This window comes from Cetorhinus maximus, chromosome 13 (genome assembly GCF_964194155.1).
Source record: "Cetorhinus maximus chromosome 13, sCetMax3.hap1.1, whole genome shotgun sequence".
NCBI lineage: Eukaryota > Metazoa > Chordata > Chondrichthyes > Lamniformes > Cetorhinidae > Cetorhinus > Cetorhinus maximus.
Window position 1 is genome coordinate 46,069,550 of NC_135891.1, and position 20,618 is coordinate 46,090,167.

The following is a 20,618-nucleotide window of genomic DNA, read 5'->3' on the forward strand; positions in this document are numbered from 1 at the left end:
TCAACACCCCTTTGTCCTTTTGTCTATGACATCTTTGGCAATCTCTTCTTTGCCTCCACCTATCACTGGCCCTCTATCCAGCTCTACCTGTCCCACCCCCCTCTACCAGCTTATACTTCATCTCATTTCTCTATTTCCTTAGTTCTGATGAAGAGTCATACGGACTCGAAACATCAACTGTGTTCCTCTCTGCAGATGCTGTCAGACTTGCTAAGTTTTTCTAGCTATTTTTGTCTTAGTTCCATTCCCTTGTTGTTTCCATGTAATCCTACATTTTATTTTAACATCAAGTGCTTATCCAATTTCCTTTTGAAAGCCACAATTGAATCCATCTCCACCAAGCTCAGCTCTTTCCCAGGTCCAAGTCACTTTTGCAATGAATTTCAGCACCTGCTCAATCTAAAATTTACATCACCTTCAAGAGCTGAAGGCTTGCTTTAAATAGAGCAGGCTAGCTAGAACTCCTGCTACCCTGCTTTCCACCCCCTACTCAGGCGTGCAGTCACTCAGCAGCGTGCATAGCGCTGGCTGCATGCTGCAATCATAATGAGCAAGCAGCACAAAGTTTGCATGGACAAGCCTGAGTTCATCGTGTGTTTGATCACCACGTCCGTTTTCAGGCTTTATCTGATTTTCTCTCATTGTTTTGATATTTAGACTTTATTTCAAGCTATCTTTAGGAACATCACCTCCTTAAAAAATTGTAAACACAAGGTCACCAACAACAGTTGACACTTCTGTATTGATGTATGGTAGCAAGGTGAAAAAGGGAGCTTGTTATGACTAAACTTGAACTGATCTACGGAACAGCACTTTGGTACCAATCTGCATTTTGACTGATTATATTTCAAGATAAGATAAGGACTTCATGACCTAATGTAAATGATCATAAACTGATAGTAAGTGTGATTTAATGCAAAGATGCATGGAATAAAAGGAGGGGTGTGTGACAGTATTGATCAAACAAGCCATTATAGCATTGGAGAGGGATAGTGTAGTTCAGGAGTCAAAGACCATTGGCAGAATTTTACCCTTGGTGGGTGAGCGGGCCCCACTGGCTCGGCGGTGGGCCGGCAGCCGACACCCGCCGCCGAAGTGGGGCTGCCGCCATTTTGAGTGGGCGGGCCAATTAATACATACTGCTCTAGAAAATTTTCTAGAACACACTCTAGGAACCCTTGCCTCTCTGCCCTTTACACTACTGCTATCCTAGTCCATATTTGGATAATTAAAGTCCCCCATTATAACTACTTTATAATTTTCGCAGCTTTCTGTAAATCACTTGCAAATTTGTTCCCACTAATTGGTGGCCTATAGACTACACCGAGCAATGTAATCACACCATTTTATTCCTTAGCTCTAGCTGTTGTGTTATGGATTTGTTTGATGTTTCAATGATGAGATCTTGAGACTTGTATGTTTAAACGTGAACCATTTATTGTTAATCTTTAACTATGTAAAGATCCCAGTTAATGGCATGCATGGTGCTGTTACCAACTGTCACCAGCTGCTTCTAGAATGTTCTGAGTCTAATGCCATGTGATTCTATACTTCATACAGTGGTCGGTGCTATTCCCAGTCACACGTTCACCCTTGCTCTGCCGAGCACCTTTACATCACAATGGCATTCAGGCACATACAACATCCCCCTTCTCAAAAGAAAAAACTTTCCTCCCTTCCAGTGGAGTATAACTATTAATGATATAATCTCTACTTGCTATCCCTTCTCCCCCGCCTCAAGTCTCTGACTTTATAAATTCAGACAGTCTTGAGGCTTGACAGTTCTTCCATATCTTGGTCTGTCACTTTTGGATGAATGGTAGCAGTACTCCGTGTTTCTGGTACTTGGTTATTTCCATTTGCTTCATTTTTCGCATTCCTTTGAGTTGTGTTTCTCTTTATTAACAACCCACCTGCTTTTATCAGACACTGTGGATTTGTCCCGCTCCTTCCGAAGGGAATGTGCACTCCGTTCAGTCCTAGAGTGGACTCGAATTTTCATTTTCTGTGGCGTCTGCCATGTCCTTGCTGGCCATGTATGTTTCGCAAATGGAACCTTCATTTCCACTTGTTTCACAATTTCAGCCAAACATCTGTTTGCTGTTTTATTTTCAGATTGTTTTGCAAGTATATGAACTTTTTCATTCAGCTCAATAGTTCTTAGTACATCTGAGACATCCAGTGCTTTTCTTCTGAGTTCCTTGTGCTTCAGTATTGGATTTACTTTTTCTGATCTTATTTCTGCCTTCTCTTTCCTTGTCTGCAGCATAACTTTGTCCTTGCCTTACATTTCGGTTTCACTGTTGGTCCGCTCTGTCTCCGGTGAAGTCTTAACTTGTTTCAGTTCTATAATTGAGTTACTCATGGTTGTGCAGCTTGGAAAGTTCTACAGCTTTTTCTTTCAATGCCTCATTTTCATTCAACTGCCTCTTCAGCTCTTCAGTCTGTTTCTTGTAGCTTTCGGCTTCCTCCTGGAATATGGAATATTGCTGACTCTTCTCTGCCAACCGGCTCTTCAGTTTTTTTCAGAGTGACTTTAAGTTCATTTTTGCTTTTCTTTGAAATTTTCTTGAACAATCTTTGTCTGAAGCAATTCTTGTGATGTGTGAAGATTCTTCAACAGGTTTCCCTTTTCTTTGCAAAGCTTGCTTGCTTCATTGTGAGCTTTCCTGTAATTCAAGAGTCTCCTTGAGTTTTTTTCTGCTGTGCTTCCACTCTACTGTTTAAGACAGTCTTCATTTCATGTTGCTGAATGGTTATGCATTTCTTTTACATTTGATCTTGAAGGACAATTAACTGTTCTTTCAACCATTTATTTTCTTGTTGACCTTGTGCCAACTCACTCTGGGCTTCAATGCATTGTTTTGTTACTGTTGATAGTTCTAATGCTGCTTTTTATGAAGTAATATTCAACATCCTTTTTAGCTTCTCGTGTTTTTCCATGGCTACATATTGATTCTGCAAGGAGTCTTTCAGAGTTGCAACTTCTTTGCGTACCTTTTCTACCTACTGTTTTGCCTGGCTGTACATCTGGTTGAGTTTTCCCAACTCCCACTTTGATTTGTAACTGTGGAATTGAGGGTCATTATTTGCTCCTGGTACCTTTTGTGTCATCTCTGAAATTTGTTTGTTCAGCTTGGTTCATTTAAGACTTCAGTTTATCATGCGTTGTCAGAGGTATATACTCAGTTTGAATCTTGCGCTTCAAATCTTCCAGTTTGGCTCTGATGTGAACATTTTCCTGTAGAACACCTTCATTTACTTGCACGTTTTGCTTCTTTTGAGTTACCTCAGATAGCTTTCCTCCATTCACAGCCATCTGCTCACTCTGCGCACACACCTGCTGTTTCAGGTTCGGTACTATGTCAGCATTTTCAAATAAAACTCTATTTTTAAGCTTTTCAGTTGCTTCTCAGCCATTTCTTTCTTCTGCATTAAACTCTTCAGCTGATGCATTTCATTGCACTGATATGGTTGTCAACCATCTTGTAGTTTACTTGAATATTGTCTCCCTCACTCTGGGGTCTTCTGTTGCTCTTGCTCTGGAGTCTTTTGTTACCCTCGGCACTTTATTGGGAGTTACCCTCTTTCTGGGGTCTCTTGTTGCCCTTGGCGCTTTATTGAGGTGAACTAGACTTCTAGAGTTGGTGCTCTCTACAACTCGGAGTTTAAAATATCTGTCAAAGCCTTCTAATACTTCACCAAATTTTGTTGAGTATTGATCTGTATGTTGGATGTGGGGTACTTCACCAGCAAATGAACCAAAGACCAATAAAAAGTCGTCAACTTGTACTTCTCCTGATTCCTTATTTAATGCTGTAAGTCTCCTGTAAACTAAACATTGTCTTCTCCAAGACTCCCCCTCTTTGGTCTGGTTAACCCTTTCCTTAGTGAAAATGAATCTGGTTCTTCTAATTTGCTGTCCATAGCAGTTTTTTTTCCCCGTATTTACCACTTTAAATGTCGTTGCCTCTTTAAGACTGTGTACAGTAACCATTTCTTTTTACTCAACTTTTTTTTTACTCAAGCTGTCTCTGCAGCTGCCGGTTTTTTCCTACGTGTTTTTCCCCTACTTTATCAGGCCTTTACAAAAAATTTTTAAACTTTCAAGACTGTTAACTCTGCAGAAGCTCTTTTTCTTTAACAAGAAGCTTAGGGACCCAACTGAAAAGGTATTCCTTTTCCAAACTCTGCAGGTTTTTTTCCTTTTTAATCTCAGTGCCATTTTAAAAAATCTTCAAAACAGCAGTAATTCTATATTTTTTTACTGGAAAACTACTTTTCCCGACTGAAAAGACTTCCCTTGCAATCATTTCGTTTTCGTAAAAACTTTTAAAACTGCAGCAACTTGCTCCTCTGAGCGGCAAAATCAATTTCAGGGTGATTCTTCTTTCTTAAACTCTGCAGGTCTCTTTTTTTTACTCTGCAGGGTCTTCTTTTGTTCTGCCAGCCTATTTTTTAAATTTAACTTTTTTTTTATGTTGCAGCTGTCTTCCAGCTTCTCTATGGATGTGCTGAAATTTTTAATGTAATTACAGCTTTTTTTGCTCACCATCTCATGACCTGTTCAGTATTTTTCACATTGCATCTCTCGGTCTTGCAATTTTTGTAGTTTTGTGTACCATCTTGTGATCTAACTAACTGTCTTACTCAACGTTGTTCAGCATCTTGCAAGTTTTTTGTGCTGTTGCTCACCCGTCTTGTGATCTAAGCAGTTTTTTTTTTGCTCTACATCACTCAAGGGTCTTCCAACGGACTTCCACTCACTCTGGTGCATTCCTCAACTTCAAGGTCTGTAGTGAAGCTTCTTCAACAGTTTCTTCAATTTTTCCTCTTAGGCCCATGTCTCTCTAGCTTGGCTTCAGTTGATTTTAGTTTTCCATATCTTGGGATATTGTTTTGGGTTAATCATTTAAAATGCCACCTTTCTTATCATCACTGATCACCATGTTGTGTTCCACCGCTGATCACCTTGCTGTGTTCCACCATTGGTCACCATGTTGTGTTATGGATTCATTAGATGTCTCAATAATGAGATCTTGAGGCTTGTATGTATAAATATAAACCATTTACTGTTAATCTTTAACTATGTAAAGATCCCAGTTAATGGCATGCATGGTGCTACTGCCAACTGTCACCAACTGCCACTGTCACCAGCTGTTTCTAGGATGTGTTCTGAGTCTAGTACCATGTGACTCTATACATCATACAGTGGACAGTGCTATTCTCCAATCACACATTAACCCTTGCTCTCTCAAGCACCTTTACATCACAATGGCATGCAGGCACTTACATCATCATACACTAGCTAAACTGATTCTATCCTTGACCCCTCTGCGACATCCTCTCTCTCCAACACTTCAATGTTCTCCTTTAATCAACACTGCCACCTCTTCCCCGTTCCTATCTTTCCTGAACACCTTGCATCCATGAATATTTAATACCCTGTACTGCCCTTCTTTGAGCCAGGTCTCTATTATAGCCACATCATCATATTTCCACGTGGCTATCTGTGCTTGCAACTCACCAATCTTATTTACTACATTCTCATATATACACATAATCTTAATTTAGACTTCATTACTTTTCCCCCTTACACTGAACCCACCTAATCCCTAACCATTTCCTACTCTAATGCTATCTGTCTCTCCAAGTAATCTGTGTACCTTGATATTCTTCTCTAATATTTTCTGGTTCCCACACCCTTGCCGAGTTAGTTTAAACCCTCCCCAATTGCACTAGCATATTGCCTCAGAAATAAATTGGTCCCTGCTTGATTGGCCTGTACAGGTCCCACTTTCCCCACAGCTCATCCCAATGTCCCAGGAATCCAAACCCCTCCCTCCTGTACCACCATTCCAGTCATGCACTCATCTGCCATATCCTCCTATATCTATACTCACTTGTGCGTGGTACCAGGAATAAATCCAGAGATTATTACTTTTGAGGTCCTGCTTGCTAATTTTGTACCTACCTCCCTAAATTCTCTCTGCCGGACCACATCCCTCTTTTCACCTAAGTCACTGGTGCTGATGTGGACCACGACTGCTGGCTATTCACCCTTCCCCCTGCCCTCAGTGTGCTCTGCTCTGTTTGGTAAAATTGACCCTGGCACCAGGGAGCCATTTTAAACAAAAATCATTAACAGGCAACTGACCTAAATATGACGCTGTCCACATCATAATGCGGTTGAAGTGAACAGGCAGGCAAAAGTGGGGAGCCCATTTTTCTACCGAGATGAAAAAGTGGGAATGAGGGGGGTACATCCTTTGGGGGAGCTGTGTGTGCATTGGGGATAACCTCCAAGATGATACCCTCACCCCCCCCTACTTTGTGCCTCCCCAGTTGGCTTCCAAAGCCCAGGCCCAACCCCCTCCCTAGGGTGCTCGGGGCCCTCCCTGCCCAAAATTCCTGGACTTAGCAGAGTCCAGGATCCATTTCTCTCTTCCTGTACCCTGTTTGCAGTCCTGTCAGCATCCACTACTGAGTTCTGGCACTGCTGGGAATGCTAGAGCTACCAGCCAATCCGATTGGCCTGAAGCTCTCGAGGACGGGACTTCCTATCCATGTTATTGCTGTGGGGCAGTCTTTTTTTTTAAAGTCTGTTGGCTTGCAACTGACTTTTCTAACCTGGGGTTGGGGGATGGGTGGTGGTGGGGGATGGGGGGTGGGGGATGGGGGGTGGTGGTGGGGGTTGGAAGGGTGGTGAGCAATAAAATCCAGTCCTAGGTTCCTGAGTTCTAGACACCCACCATACTATGGGTGAAAACATTCTCAACTGCCTTCAAATCCTTCTGCCAATTACTTTAAAACTATGCCCCTGGTAACGGACCTCTCTGCGAAAGGAAATCAGTGCTTTTTAACATCTAATTTTACACATCTTCCCTCAACCTCCTTTGTTCCTCAGAAAATAACCCCACCCTTTCCAATCCTTCGTGACGAAAATTGCCCATTTCTAGTAACATCCCCATAAAACTCTCTGTACCCTCTCTATTGCGATCACCTGTAATTCAGTGACCAGAATTGTACACAGTGCTCTAGTTGTGGCCTAGCTCGTGTTTTATTCAGTCCAAGCTGCTTTTCAAGCTATAATTTTAGCACTACTGAATTTCTGGTTTACCAAACAGTCTGGTACTGTGGGATTTTGCTACAAATGATTTATACAACTGATCAAAACTAACCCATGACATAAAGAGGTATAATTAGCCAACTGCTGAGTTACAAAATGAGCTTAATCCTAGAAGATTAGACCATCTAACTAGTCACAAACTACAGTATGGTGCACAATAAAACACAGAATGTGGTAGGAAGGAGGGGAGAGCGTTACAAAGAAAGCAAGAGATAGAGAATGAACACAGTACAACAGCATTTTTTTCGAGTGGTTTGACATTCACTGTCTAAACATCTAGACTATAGTGGAAAACAACAATAATACAAGTAGCTTGTGGTTTCTCACCTACTGCACATGTTAATTTGCGAGTCCTCTGCTGCAACAAGCGTATGATTTGAGCTTTCTGTGTCGGAGCACATCGACAGCAGACTACAGCAGGGCACTGACAGGCCAGCTCCATGAACTCATACTCGTAGAACTTCAGACATACCTACAGGAGAATGAAAACAAGGGGAGGTGCTCCCAATAGCAACATATTCAATGTGATTTAGATCATATACTGAGATTCAAGGTGATCACCAGTATGTATTACAGAGCATTTCCTGTTAGAAGTTAGAACTTCCTGTTAGAAATAGAAATACAATCACAATCATGCCATTTACAACAGTTCTGAACACATTTTATGTCAAAGACCTTCAGGGCTTGCACAGCCAGCCATATTTCATACCACAGTTCCCACCTTATCTCATGCTAAAGTTCCCCATGGCGTAACCATTTTTAAAAAAAATTCTTTCATGGGATGTGGCTGTCGCTGGCAAGGACAGCATTTGTTGCACATTGCTAATTGCCTTGAACTGGGTAACTTGCTAGGCCATTTCAGAGGGCAGTTAAGAGTCACCCACATTGCTGTGGGTTTGGAGCCACATGTAGGCCAGACCAGGTAACGATGGCAGATTTCCTTCCCTAAAAGGCATTAGTGAACCAGATGGGTTATTACAACAATCAATGATCGTTTCATGGTCATCATTCCTGAGATGAGCTTTCAATTCCAGATGTTATATTTTATTAATTGAATTTCAATTCTAGCAGCTGTCATGATGGGGTTTGAACCTGTGTCCCCAGAGCATTAGCTTAGGCTCCTCGATTACTCGCTCAGTTACACTACCACTACACTGCTCCCTCCCCCATTTTTTCACACATTTTGATGAAGAAGCAATGGCAGATTAACAATTGAGATAGGTCTCCCTCATATGCTTTGATTGACATCCATCCTTCACAAACTGGGGATGTTTGTGCGGATATAGCTTGGTTTAACAGGATATGCTACATCCTGGGCATGCACATAAAAATTATGTCATGATGTTGCTGTTGTGCATTGTGACACGTTGGGTGGAATTTTCCATGCTGGCTGACATTGGGCTCAGTGTTATGAGCGGATAATATGGCGAGAAGGCCAGAAATTGGTTTCACAACGCCTTGAGACCAGTTTGCGATCTTCCACTCAGCCTGTCAATGGCAGGCCACATTTCCCCCCATCGGACATCGGGAACCTCACTGTAATACATTTGCATGTTGTTATAAGGCCAGCCTGCCAGACTCATCCCCCCCCCCACCCTGACCCGCTGGATCGTCCACCCACATTGGCGGGTGTTTCACAACAGCATATATAAGGTGTGCACTTGGCGGGCTGCACTTTGAGGGGAACTCAGAGGTAAATACACAGTAACATTGTGCAATGCTCACCGAGGTCGCCGGTTGGACTTCAAGGCTAAGGCGCGTTGTGGGGGGGGGTTGGGGCAAGGGCTGCCCTGTGGTTGAAGGTAGTGCACAAGCACATGTGGGGGAGGGAAGCAGACAAGCATTAGGGAAACCTTGTATAAAGTGACCATTCCTCTACAGCTGAAGACAGTTCAGACACAGTCACATTGACATGCATGCAGTCAGGTCTCTAGCTTATCTGCCCACTCAAACATGAAAATGCCACCAAGTGCTCCAGAGCTTTTCACCCCTTGGGCAAAGACTGCAAACTAATGAGTGTTTTAGTGGACTACAGAACAGTTGGACGACTGGGCACGTTGTACAATCTCCTTGCTAAAGCTGGCCACAGAGCAGTCACTGGTGGAGGCGCTCACAGCCCCTTGCAATGTCATCATCCCGGTTTGGACCAGTCTCCCCCATGGTTCAAGCTAACAGTGCAGCCTTGCAGTGCAGGTTAGGAGGATGCCTGCATCTGACCTGAGAGCACAGCATGCAGTCCAATGGGCAAGGCTGCTGCCAATCGGTCAGGTGGAGTGGGGCAGAGGTGATTCGGGTTTCGTGCAGCCACGCAGTGCACTAAACTCTGGCCATCCAAGTGGTGGCCAGCTCTCTCCGGGATACATTAAGGGGCTTTCAGGCTTAACCAAGGGAGGTTCTTAGTATACCCAAGTTAACCCAAGTGTCTCCCTCTTTCATCCTGCAGAAGTACAACATCAGGATCATGGAGCCTGGTGAACTAGTTGTTATACCTTGTGGCGTACAGAGAGCAGAGATGACAGAGAAGAGAGTGATGGAGGTATCTGGCTGGGCAGAGGGAACAGTAGCACCCTCAGGAAGAAGGGGCAGCTGGGGATCCTGCACACGCCGCTTCTGTGCCTAGCTAGACCCAGGGTCTATAGACGCCGCCTTTCATTCCCGCAGATGACCAAGAACCAGTGTTGCCTAAGACTGCTAGGGAACTGGTTGGTCACATCTGCCAGCTGCTGCAGGATTTGGTGCAATGAGGACATGGAGGGCATCCACTGCCAGTGGCTGTGAAAGTGACCATGGCGCTCAATTTTTATGCCAGGGCTCCACAGGTGACTTCTGTGGGATCTCACAAGCCTCCACCCACAAATGCATCCATGAGGTTATGGATGTCATGTTCAGGATGGTACACAACTTTGTGCATTTTGCCCGGGACCAAGAGAGTGAGGTTGCAAGAGCGACTGGATTTGCCCAGATCTTGGATTTTGTACTGGTGAAGGGTGCGATCGACTGCACTCATGTGGCACTCGGATCTCCATTGCAACAAGGGGTCAACCACTAGGACTTCCATTCACTGAACATGCAGCTGGTGCGCAACCACCACAAACGCATTCTGCAGGTCGGCGCACGGTTTCCAGGGGGTGTCCAAGACTCCTACATTCTCAGTCAGTCGCAGATCCCTGACATCTTCCAGGGTCCACGGAGGCTGCAGGGTTGGCTCCTCGGGGACAAGGGCTACCCGCAGAGGACGTGGCTGATGACACCCATACGGCGGCCTCAGACTGCAGCAGAGCGAAGCTATAATGAGGCTCATGCTGCAGCTCGCAATTGGTGGAGCAGACCACTGGAATGCTGAAGATGAGGTTCCAGTGCCTGGACTGGTCTGGTGGAGCCCTGCAATACAGTCCACAGAGGGTGTCATACATCGTCGTCACCTGCTGTGCCCTTTACAACCTGGTGCTGCAATGGGGAGAGGAGCTGGCTGAATGGGAGATGCAGGGAATGGAGGTCTCTTCTGATGAGGAGGACATCGATGGTGATGTGTGAAGAGGTCCTCAAAGCCAACGATGATGGCGATGAGGCCAACACACTGGCCAGACGAGGCGGGCATGCTCAGGAGTCCCTCACAGCTGCTAGATTTGTGAAGGATGATGACGACATGCAGTGAGGAGACACCATAGATCCTCACATTGCATTAATGAACGTTTGACTCCTATCTGGCTTATGACAGCACACATTCCCTCTTTGATAATGCCCCTGTCATGGAGATGCAGTGGAAGACCTAATAGTCGCTCGATTGCAGGAGGATGATGACCACATGCAGGGAGGACACTCCATAGATCTTCATATAGCCTCTGAGAATGTCTGACTCCTGTCTGTCCAAAGGCAACTCGTTTGTACTCTGTGATCAGGGTTATAAAATGGAGATGCAGCCATGAAACTGTAAATACACCTGATCCTTTGTCCAACTTCAGCACCTGAGCCCTTCAGGAGCACAGCATCACTGGTCACAGATGCTGAAAAGATAGCGGCAGCCCCACCTTAAAGGTGCTGAGAGCATACAGAGAGAATGACAGAACTCTGTGATGCCCGCCCACAACATTCTGGCAGCAATGACAAGCACCATCGAGGTGCAGACATCACTAATAAGTGAGAGGCTGGACCATCACTTTGGTCTGAAGGCTGTACAAAGAACAGGGAAGAGGCCCTGGACTGAGACACCTGCCTTTATCTTGTGCAAAAATGTTTCACATCTGAGTGACACAAACACTGCTCATCAGAACAAGGGGCCATAGGCAGGGAGAGATTCTTGGGAATTTATTTACAATAGTGAACATTATGTACAAGTGATTAACAGCAATGCCCAGGCTGTGCAACTACACCCCGGACATTGGGGGAGTTCCGCCCGATTGTTTGTCCCTCTTCCGCGGCTACGTTCGCAGCCGGATGTCCCTGGAGAGGGAGCACGCGGTATCTGCCGGCACCATCGAGGCCTTCCGTGCCCGGTGGGCACCGCGGGGACTGGGGTGTTTTGTTGACCCCTTTAATCACATTTTGGTTTAATGTTTATAAGGTTCCTTTAAACTTTGTCCTTGGTTTTACAGCTGACCTGAATTAGGGGCCGTGCTTAATTTCTCCCTTGTTATTGTTAATTTAGTTAATTGTTTTGACTCAAAAGAGTTACACCCCGGACATTGGGGGAGTTCCGCCCGATTGTTTGTCCCTCTTCCGCGGCTACGTTCGCGGCCGGGTGTCCCTGGAGAGGGAGCACGCGGTATCTGCTGGCACCATCGAGGCCTTCCGTGCCCGGTGGGCGCCGCGGGGACTGGGGTGTTTTGTTGACCCCTTTAATCACATTTTGGTTTAACGTTTATAAGGTTCCTTTAAAGTTTTTCCTTGATTTTACAACTGACCTGACTCAGGGGCTGTGCTTGTTTTATCCCTTATTGTGTTAATTTAGTTTATTGTTTTAACTCTGAAAGAGTTACACCCCGGACATCCACAGTGGAGGTGGAGGCAGCCTGATGACTGCTACGCCCTGTCTGTGATGACTTTGGCAGGCATCCTCTGGAAGGCGGAGACCTGGAGGGCCCCGGCCCTCTTTAGGGGTTCAACTGTAGCAGTGGCACCCTCCTCAGCCTGTGGAGCTGGATCTGCGGAGATCACAGGAAGAGGGGATTCGATGAGCCGGACACTCCCAGGTTCACCTGGATAGATGACCGCAGGGGACTACCTGCTGATCCTCCTCCCTATGGGTGCCCAAGTGCCCCTGGCTGACTCCTTGAGGAGAAGGAGTAGCTGTCTGGCACCCCTCTAGTGTACACACTATTGGAGGCCAGCTATGGCGTTGGCGATGGAGTTCAGCCCGCATAGCAGTGCAGAAGTCACATCCTGTAATAAGGTCTTCATGGCAGCTGCCATCCTGCCAGTGTTGACCTCGGTGCGTTGGCAGAGCTATCACCTCAGCCTGAAGACTGACTGACAGACTCCCCCATCATGCCTTGCAATTTGAAGAGTGCAGCGGACATCGCTTCCTCATGTTCCCGAGTTTGCTTTTGCAGCTCCAGCAACTGTGACATGACTGAGTGCAGAGGCTTGTCATCTGACTCGGCAATGTTCTGGCCTCCAGCAGTCCTCTGAGTGCTAGACACCTGGGAAGTTCCTGCCGCTGCCTGCTGTGGATCAGAAAGTATGATGTGCTCACCAGATTGTGATCCCGAGGCTACTCTAAAGCTAGGTCCCACCACGGTATGTGTATCTGCGCTGGTGGAGGGTGTGGGTGAGCACTGTGACAGGACTTCAAGGAGGGTGCCTCCAGATTCCTCTTCAGAGGTGTCTTCTGGGCTTGGTTGGAGGCCCTGGGTCATGAAATCTGTCAGCTGTTTGGCACATGTGCCTGCAAAAGCAAGGAGGGATAATTAGTGCATGGCAGTGGACTGTGAAACAGGACATTTTACTCTCAGCATGATTGTCTGTTGGATGTTACACTGCTGGATCATCACTTGGAAGAGCACCGTCGACCTCACCGTCAGCACAGGAATGGTCCAGATGCTCGTTGGCCAGCTGGATGACTGTTTTCAAAGTCCGTGAGGACCTTGATTTCAGGCATTCCTCCACCAGTCTGCGCCCTCTCCCTCTTGTTATCTGCCAGCTCGTTCTGCATGAATAGGGATGAAGAGAGTTTAAGCAGGATGCCTGCCGGGCCAGGTGATATGCATGCCTGGCAAGAGTGGGTAGTGAGTGGTCCCATGGATGGGATGAGGACAATGAAGGCGTGTGTGAGAGAGTAAATGGTGATGTCTCTTGAACTGGCAGTGAGTGAGGGCCCTGTGAATGTGTGAAGGGTTTGCAAGTGTGAGAGTTGAGAGTGATGAGAAGAGTAACTTACTCTGGCGGAACAGAGGAGATCATTCATCCTATTACGACACTGGGTGGCTGTCCTCTTTTGCAGGGCGTTGGCGCTGACCACTGCCTCTCAAGCTGGATTGGTGATGTTGCTACCCATCCTGCGGCCAGAACGGGGGTAGAGGACATCACGGCAGGCCTCCAAGGTGTCCAAAAGACATTCGAGGAACGTATCATTAAACTGGGGGGCCTGTAGTCTTTGTGCCTCTTGGGGCCATGTTTCCTATGCAACAGTCCTGGGCTGGAAGCATTGAGAGGTATGCGCGTGGCTGGACTTTAAATATAGTGCTCAGCGTGATGAAGCGGCAAGGTGATGGTGTGGTGGGCGAATGAGAGCCCAACCGCCATGGAAATGGCGTGTTTCCCAGGAATGCATAATTAATATGGCGGGTTTGGGACAATATAGCACGAGAAGCTGCTATTGCGGCCGGCAGGTAAATTGTCGATTTACCCACCCGCTACCATACTTAATGCAAATCTGGGACTATTCTGCCCATTGTCTCTTACTCTTTTATTCCTACCTGTCACCAGGCTATCCTCATTTGCCTGGGAAGAAACCTAATAACACTGAAATGGATTGAAAATTTGAAAAGCAGTCTTCTTACTGGGCTCTTAAATTGAAATTCCATAAACTGCTCAGCTCCTTACCAACTTTGGATTTATATGGGTGGTTAGATGGCTCAGTGCTAGGTATTTACGCACATCTAAATTAGATCATCGGGACTTCATTGCAGGAATCGAGCATGACCGATTATAAAAGCAACCTCAACTTGTGGCCATTGGAGGGAATAGGACTAAGCTTTACCATGGTGCCTTCCAATGTCCAGACTCAAACATGAGAAACAATGCCTTATTTAAGGTACAGAAGGAATATCGACACCTATAAATCAATATTGCCAGCTAGAGTTATTGCCTTCCAGAGAGAAGGGTCTAAAAAGGAGGAAATTGGGCAAAAAGAATTGACCGACCAGAAATAATCCCATAATACAGAGGTCAATGGTGCCACAATCCTGAATGGTTAAAGAAAATAATGAACAGAAATCTACCAATTGCAAAGTACGAAGATAAATACTCACTTCTAGTGAGTCACCAGATATGATCAATGCACAATCGTGTTTCCGTCTGAAAGCATTAAGCTCTAAGTGAGCTTCACCTCGATTGGTTATCTAAAAATGAACACATCAGTAACAGTACAGATTAATGTCCGAAATGCTCATATCCATGAAAAAGGAAATTTGAGCATGGCAATGAAAGGCAGCCAGCACCCACAGAACTGTACCCTGGCAGGAATTAATACCTTCAGGAGAGAGAGAATTAGCAACAACAGAAACCATATACAGAAAACACATCGGAGTCTTTTTTATCATTATTTTGGTTACATTTGTTATGTAATACATACCTGTCAATTGTCGACAAATACAAAGAATGACCAAAAGTCAAGCCAACTACTTAGCACATAACTGAAAAACATGTTCCACACTAGCTGCAGCATTCTTTTTCCTTTAAGATTGAGCTAATGTTTTCTTATTCACATGAAGTTACATTTCAGTTCAAGTAACAGATAGGCTACAAAGTATTATTGCGAGAAAAGAGAGAAAATAGAAAAAAAAATCTTTCAAGTGCCTTTGGCCAGTTTCTTCACTGCAATATTTGCAGCAATTGAAAACAAAGAGTTGTCAGAGGTTAATATTTAAAAAACTAGAATTTTAAAATAAGGATTGTGACTAGCCTTGAGATTTTCTTTTGCCTTGCTCCCCCATGGGATGGTTACATTTTTTTAAAAAAGTACCCATTCTATTTGAACAGCAAGTTCTCTGTCAGTGGCTCAATAGGTCACTGCATTGCCTATTTCATAACTGAGCCTAGACATCTCAACTAATTGGAGGTAACTGTTGAAATGTAGCTTACTTTCAGTACTAACTGTAATCTGCTGAGATTATACTCTGGCGTGGGGTTTGAACCCACAGCCTTTGGGCTCAGATGTTTGAGTACTACTGAATCAAACCAACTTAAAATTTCAGGCATAGCAGCAGTGAATGACCATGATTGGCTTCACTGCCCTTCAACTGACCGACGAGGATAAAGGTAAGCGTATAAGAAAAATCAGCTGTTGATTGCTATTCATTGAGCCCTGCTAAGTAGGGCAAACAACAATATTTTGATGGCCGAACTGTCAAGACACTGTTTCAGTTCTCGGATAAAGTATGACCCGTTGGACAAGGGGTCACTGGTACCAATCGTTACCTATGGAGCTATACATAGCAAAAGTTAGCACCCTCAGAAGTTGAGGAGATTAAAATCCTGCTTTTCCCCTCCAAGACTTGCAATTGCATTCATTGAAAGAGAGGCTGCTATTGGCACAACCCTTTCAAAAGGTGGTTATGGTCTTTAAGTTCACAGAGCTCAGTGCCGTCCAAATATTTGGGGATCTAGTGGTGGCAATCACAAAAACAACATGGTGGAAACACTTACAGTTCGGAAGATGTGAATGTCTTGGTTCCTGGTTACTAGATGTGCATTTTTTGCTGTACAAGTTGCTGTTTCAAGTTTGTCCCCAGTGAGCATCCACACCTAGAAGAAGGAGCGTAAAATTATGAGGGACTCTGAGTAATGTCAGCGTTGATGCAACATGGTCTAGAATGTAAATTGGAATCAAAGATTGGCAGGCGAAACCGTAAAGGAACAACGGGCTGTCTTTATGGAGGAGATGATTCAGGTAGAGTCGAGGTACATTTTGATGAGGGGGAATGGTAGGACAAACAAAGGCACAGATCCTTGGATGATGAATGTGATAGAAAGATGAAGAAGCAAAAGGGTGCATATGACATGTCAGGTTGATAATACAAGTGAAAACCAGGCTGAAGATAGAAAGTTCAGAGTGCAAGTGAAAAAAGGAATAAGACAGAGTATGAAATGAGACTGTCAATTAACATAATAGGAAATCCAAATGTCTTCTATAAGGATATGATTAGCAAAACGTTATTAAGAGGAGTGGGGCTGAAAAGGGATCATAAAGAGGATTTACGCATGGAGCAGGGGCCATGGCTGAGGTACTAAGTTGTACTTTACATCTGCCTTTACCGTGGAAGGCGATGTTGCTAAAGTTATGTGAAAGACGAGGAAGTTGAGACATTACATGGGTTAACAATTGATAAAGAGGAGTATTGGAAAGGTGAAGGCTGGCTGTACTTAAAGCTGATTTGTCACCAGGGCTGGGTGAGATGTATCTGAAAATACTTGGGGAAATCAGGATGGAAATTGCAGAGGCACTGGCCATAATCTTCCAGTACTGCTTAGGTACAGGGTGGAGCCAGAGGAATGGAGAATGGCAAATGTTACACCCTTTTTAAACAAAGGTGTAAAAATGAGCACAATAACTACAGGCCAGTCAGTTTAACCTAGGTGGTGGGAAAGCTTTTAGAAACAATAATCTGAGATAAAGTTAACAGTCACTTGGAGAAATGTGGACTACTTCAGGAAAGCTAGCATGGATATTACTCTTCTTCAGAACTACCAAACATGCTGAGTATTTCCAGCACTTTCTGTTTTGAAGTACCATACAAGAAAGTCAGGAAAGTTAATGTCCATAGAATAAAAGAGACAGTGATGGATATAAAGTTGGCTGAGTGACAGGAAACAGTCATGGCGAATGGTTGAGTTTCAGACGGCAGGAAAGTATATAGTGCCATTCCCCAGGGATCAGGATTAGAACTACTAATTTTCTTGGTCAATATTAATGACCTAGACTTGGGTGCGCAGGGCACAATTTCAAAATCTGCAGATGACAGAGAACTAGGAAGTATTGTGAACTGTGAGGATAATAGTGATAGACTTCAAGAGGACATCGACAGACTGGTGGAATGAGTAGACACGTGACAGATGAAATTTAATGCAGAGAATTGTGAAATGAAACATTTTAGTAGGAAGAATGAGAGGCAATATAAAATAAAGGATACAATTCCAAAGGGGGTGCAGGAGCAGAGGGATCTGGGGGTATACTTGCAAAATAATTGAAGGTGGACGGGCAGGTTGGAAAGCAGTTAATAAGGCATAGCGGATCCTGGGCTTTATAAATAGAGGCATAGATACAAAAGCAAGGAAGTTATGCTGAACCTTTATAAAACACTGTTTCAGCCTTAACTAGAGTATTGTGTCTATTTCTGGGCACCATACTTTAGTAAGGATGTTATGACATTAGAAAGGGCGCAGAAAAGATTTAAGAGAACGTTTCTAGATAGGGGGAAGACGTTCCCAATGGCAGAAGAGTTGAGAACCAGACGACACCAATTTAAAGTGATTGGCAAAAGAACCAGAGGCAACATGTGGTTTTTACGCAGCAAGTGGTTAGGATCTGGAATGCACTGCCTGAGAGCATAGTGGAGGCAGATTCAATCATAGCTTTCAAAAGAGAATTGGACAATTATCTGACTATGGAACATTTGCAGAGTTTGGGGGGGGGAAGGCAAGGACTGGAAGCAGCTGAATTACCCTTACAGACAGCCAGCATGAACACCAATGAGCTAAATAGCCTCCTTCTGTGATGGAACCATTCTATGTGTATAAATACAAAAGAGGCAGTCAACTGAGGAAATTACCAAGCACACTAAGGTCACAAGCTGTAAAGCTTTATCCAGGAGGAGGCTCACACCAGTTTGAGATCGCAGAGTGCAGTGTAACTTTAACCTTAATCCTACATTTTAGATTATAGAATCATTGCACTCGTTGAGTCCATGCCAGCTGTTTCAGCAATCTTTTTCCTTGCCTTTTCCTCATTGCTGCACAAATTTTTCCCTTCATGCACTTACCTAATTACCTTTTAAAAGCTTTCATTGAATTTGCCTCCACCATCCTTTCAGGCAGTGCATTCCATATCATAACCATTCGCTCTGTAAAAATATTTTTCCTTGTATTGACTTTGGCTCTTTTGCCAATCACCTTGATTGCACTGTGGTTCTCAACCCTTCCTAGAGTTTTTCTCTCTTTCTATCCAGTCTCGGCTCCCATGATTTTTAACACCTCGATTAAATCTCCTCTTAACCTTCTTTGCTGTAAGGAGAACCAGCTTCTCCAATCCATCCATGTAATTGAAGTCCCTCATCCCTGAAGCCATTTAAGTAATTTTTTTTCTGCACCCTCTATCTGGCCTTTACTGACAAAAAAAAAGTTTGGGCAATTACAAATAAGATTTCAAAAGTACAATCTAAAGTGGGTGTCTTTCTTAGTCATCTATGACAGAATCTTGGCTCTGCTGTCCATTGGACATGGTGTCTTACCTTTATCCCAGCATTTCTCAACATCTCCAGGGTAGGCCTGACGTCAACTTGTAGCTGGTCCTCGACTCCAGTCAGACAAAGGAGCTCCATTTCCATCTCCAAACTCTCAATCACAGTTGCCACTTTCAATGACCGATCATGCACACTCAGTTTTGCTTGATTGTAACGAGTCTGAAGAAGAGACATTTTATCCATTCATTCATTTCCACAATAAAGCCACCTGGTAATTTTGACACAATTTAGTCTAGTGAAAGAGGAAAGTTGCAATGACTTAAAAAAACTCAATTTTCTTCCCCCCTTCCAAGATATTTGCACCTTGACAGAGCACAATTCCACAGGTGTTCTTTGGTACCTTACTAAGTGGCCATTGTCACATGAGTCTTGACAATCAGTGACAGCATGGGAACCATCATAGCTAATCCTTAGTCTATCTTCAACCCACATCACATTTGCACATTTCCTGCAGTGGTTTCTAGATAGCATTCAGGAGTTGGAAAATTGGTTGATTTTTCTTTTTCTCTCTCCCTAACTCAGGGCATGAGCTCTTAAACTGCAAGCCTGCACAAGTTGAGATCAAACCTGGGGTCTTCCTAATTCACTCAATAAACCTGCTAAGCCACTGGGGGATATGTTTTAATAAGAAAATTAAAATAGACATCATGGGGGCAGGGTGGGATGGATTTTGTCAAGAGTGTGCCGTTCCCAAAGGCATAACTGGAAGTGTGTGCCACTTCTGTTCTCTTGCTTTTTGCCATTTCCTACATGATGACAATTCAAATCTAAAGTGCTGGCAGCATGCATGGAAAACACATGCTATCATGGGGCGGGGAAGCTTTTCAGTGGTGAAACCCAGCACCGGCTGACAATGCAGCAGGTACAGGTGAGCTATAAAAGAGCCTCCTGCTCAAAGAGGAAGGCTCTGCATCACTTCCACAACTTTCCTGCCCAACTCCATTGTCATTAACATAAATTTCACTTGTAAATATTTCACATTACATTAGTTTCATTTTATTCATATATGCAGCATCATTACTTGTTGAGACTAGCTCAGTTAAAGTTAAGGATACTGGCACACATTCTGTAACCATCAGAGTTTATTGTGAAAGAAACAAAATTGTGCTTTTATTTTTGTTCACTCTGTATTGAATGTTCATGTAAGTGTCCAGTCTTGCACTCGCCACTCCGTGGGATATGGCTGAGTTTTCAGGCTCAGCTGGCTCTCCCTTCTGTGCATTGTAAAGGACATTGAGATCATTCTCAGCAGGGATAATTGAAATACTGCAGGTGAACTCAAGGCCCTGTAAGACTCTGCCAGCCAACACCATGAGATGGACACACATCTGAATAGTACTGACACCACCCTTTAGGTATTTTCTTACTTTGACTGACTGTTCTCACCACCCCTTCCCCCACCACACCCAGGACATCAGGCCCTTCCCACTTCACTCCTCCATGCCTCTGACACGACTGTGTGTCCACCAGTGAATCTCTCTTCCACTTCTCCACACCCCTGAACTCACTCTACATGCCCCTCCTCCCACTACTGACTCACCCTGTCAGGTCCCAAGCCTCCTTCCAAGCTGCCATCCTCCTGCTCCCTTCCCTTATGCCGTAGAGTTAAACAAGGAAAGCCTTACACACAACTGCACAAAGCTGACTGGTGTACGCCAATTTTAAACAAAGGTGAACCGGTTGCCACAAGATTCTCATGCGTTGTTTACTTTATCTTGAAGGCAGGACATAATTAAAAGAGATTTTACATTAATGAGTATTCATTACAAGTATGAAGCCACTACAGGCCAGTGTGAGGCTCGACACACTGC

The 20,618-nt window shown here is 44.4% G+C and overlaps 1 protein-coding gene across 3 annotated transcripts in view; it reads right to left on the reverse strand.

Annotated features, from left to right (window-relative positions):
- atp9a (ATPase phospholipid transporting 9A) overlaps positions 1 to 20,618 on the reverse strand; it is a 211,068-nt gene that overhangs the window by 41,427 nt on the left and 149,023 nt on the right. For all 3 annotated transcript variants that reach the window (XM_078555359.1, XM_078555358.1, XM_078555357.1), the window contains 4 exons: positions 18,796 to 18,966; positions 15,995 to 16,093; positions 14,599 to 14,688; positions 7,457 to 7,601 (listed from right to left, as the gene is read on the reverse strand). In XM_078555359.1, the coding sequence (XP_078411485.1) occupies positions 7,457 to 7,601; positions 14,599 to 14,688; positions 15,995 to 16,093; positions 18,796 to 18,966 (505 nt within the window). The remainder of the gene's footprint in view (positions 1 to 7,456; positions 7,602 to 14,598; positions 14,689 to 15,994; positions 16,094 to 18,795; positions 18,967 to 20,618) is intronic.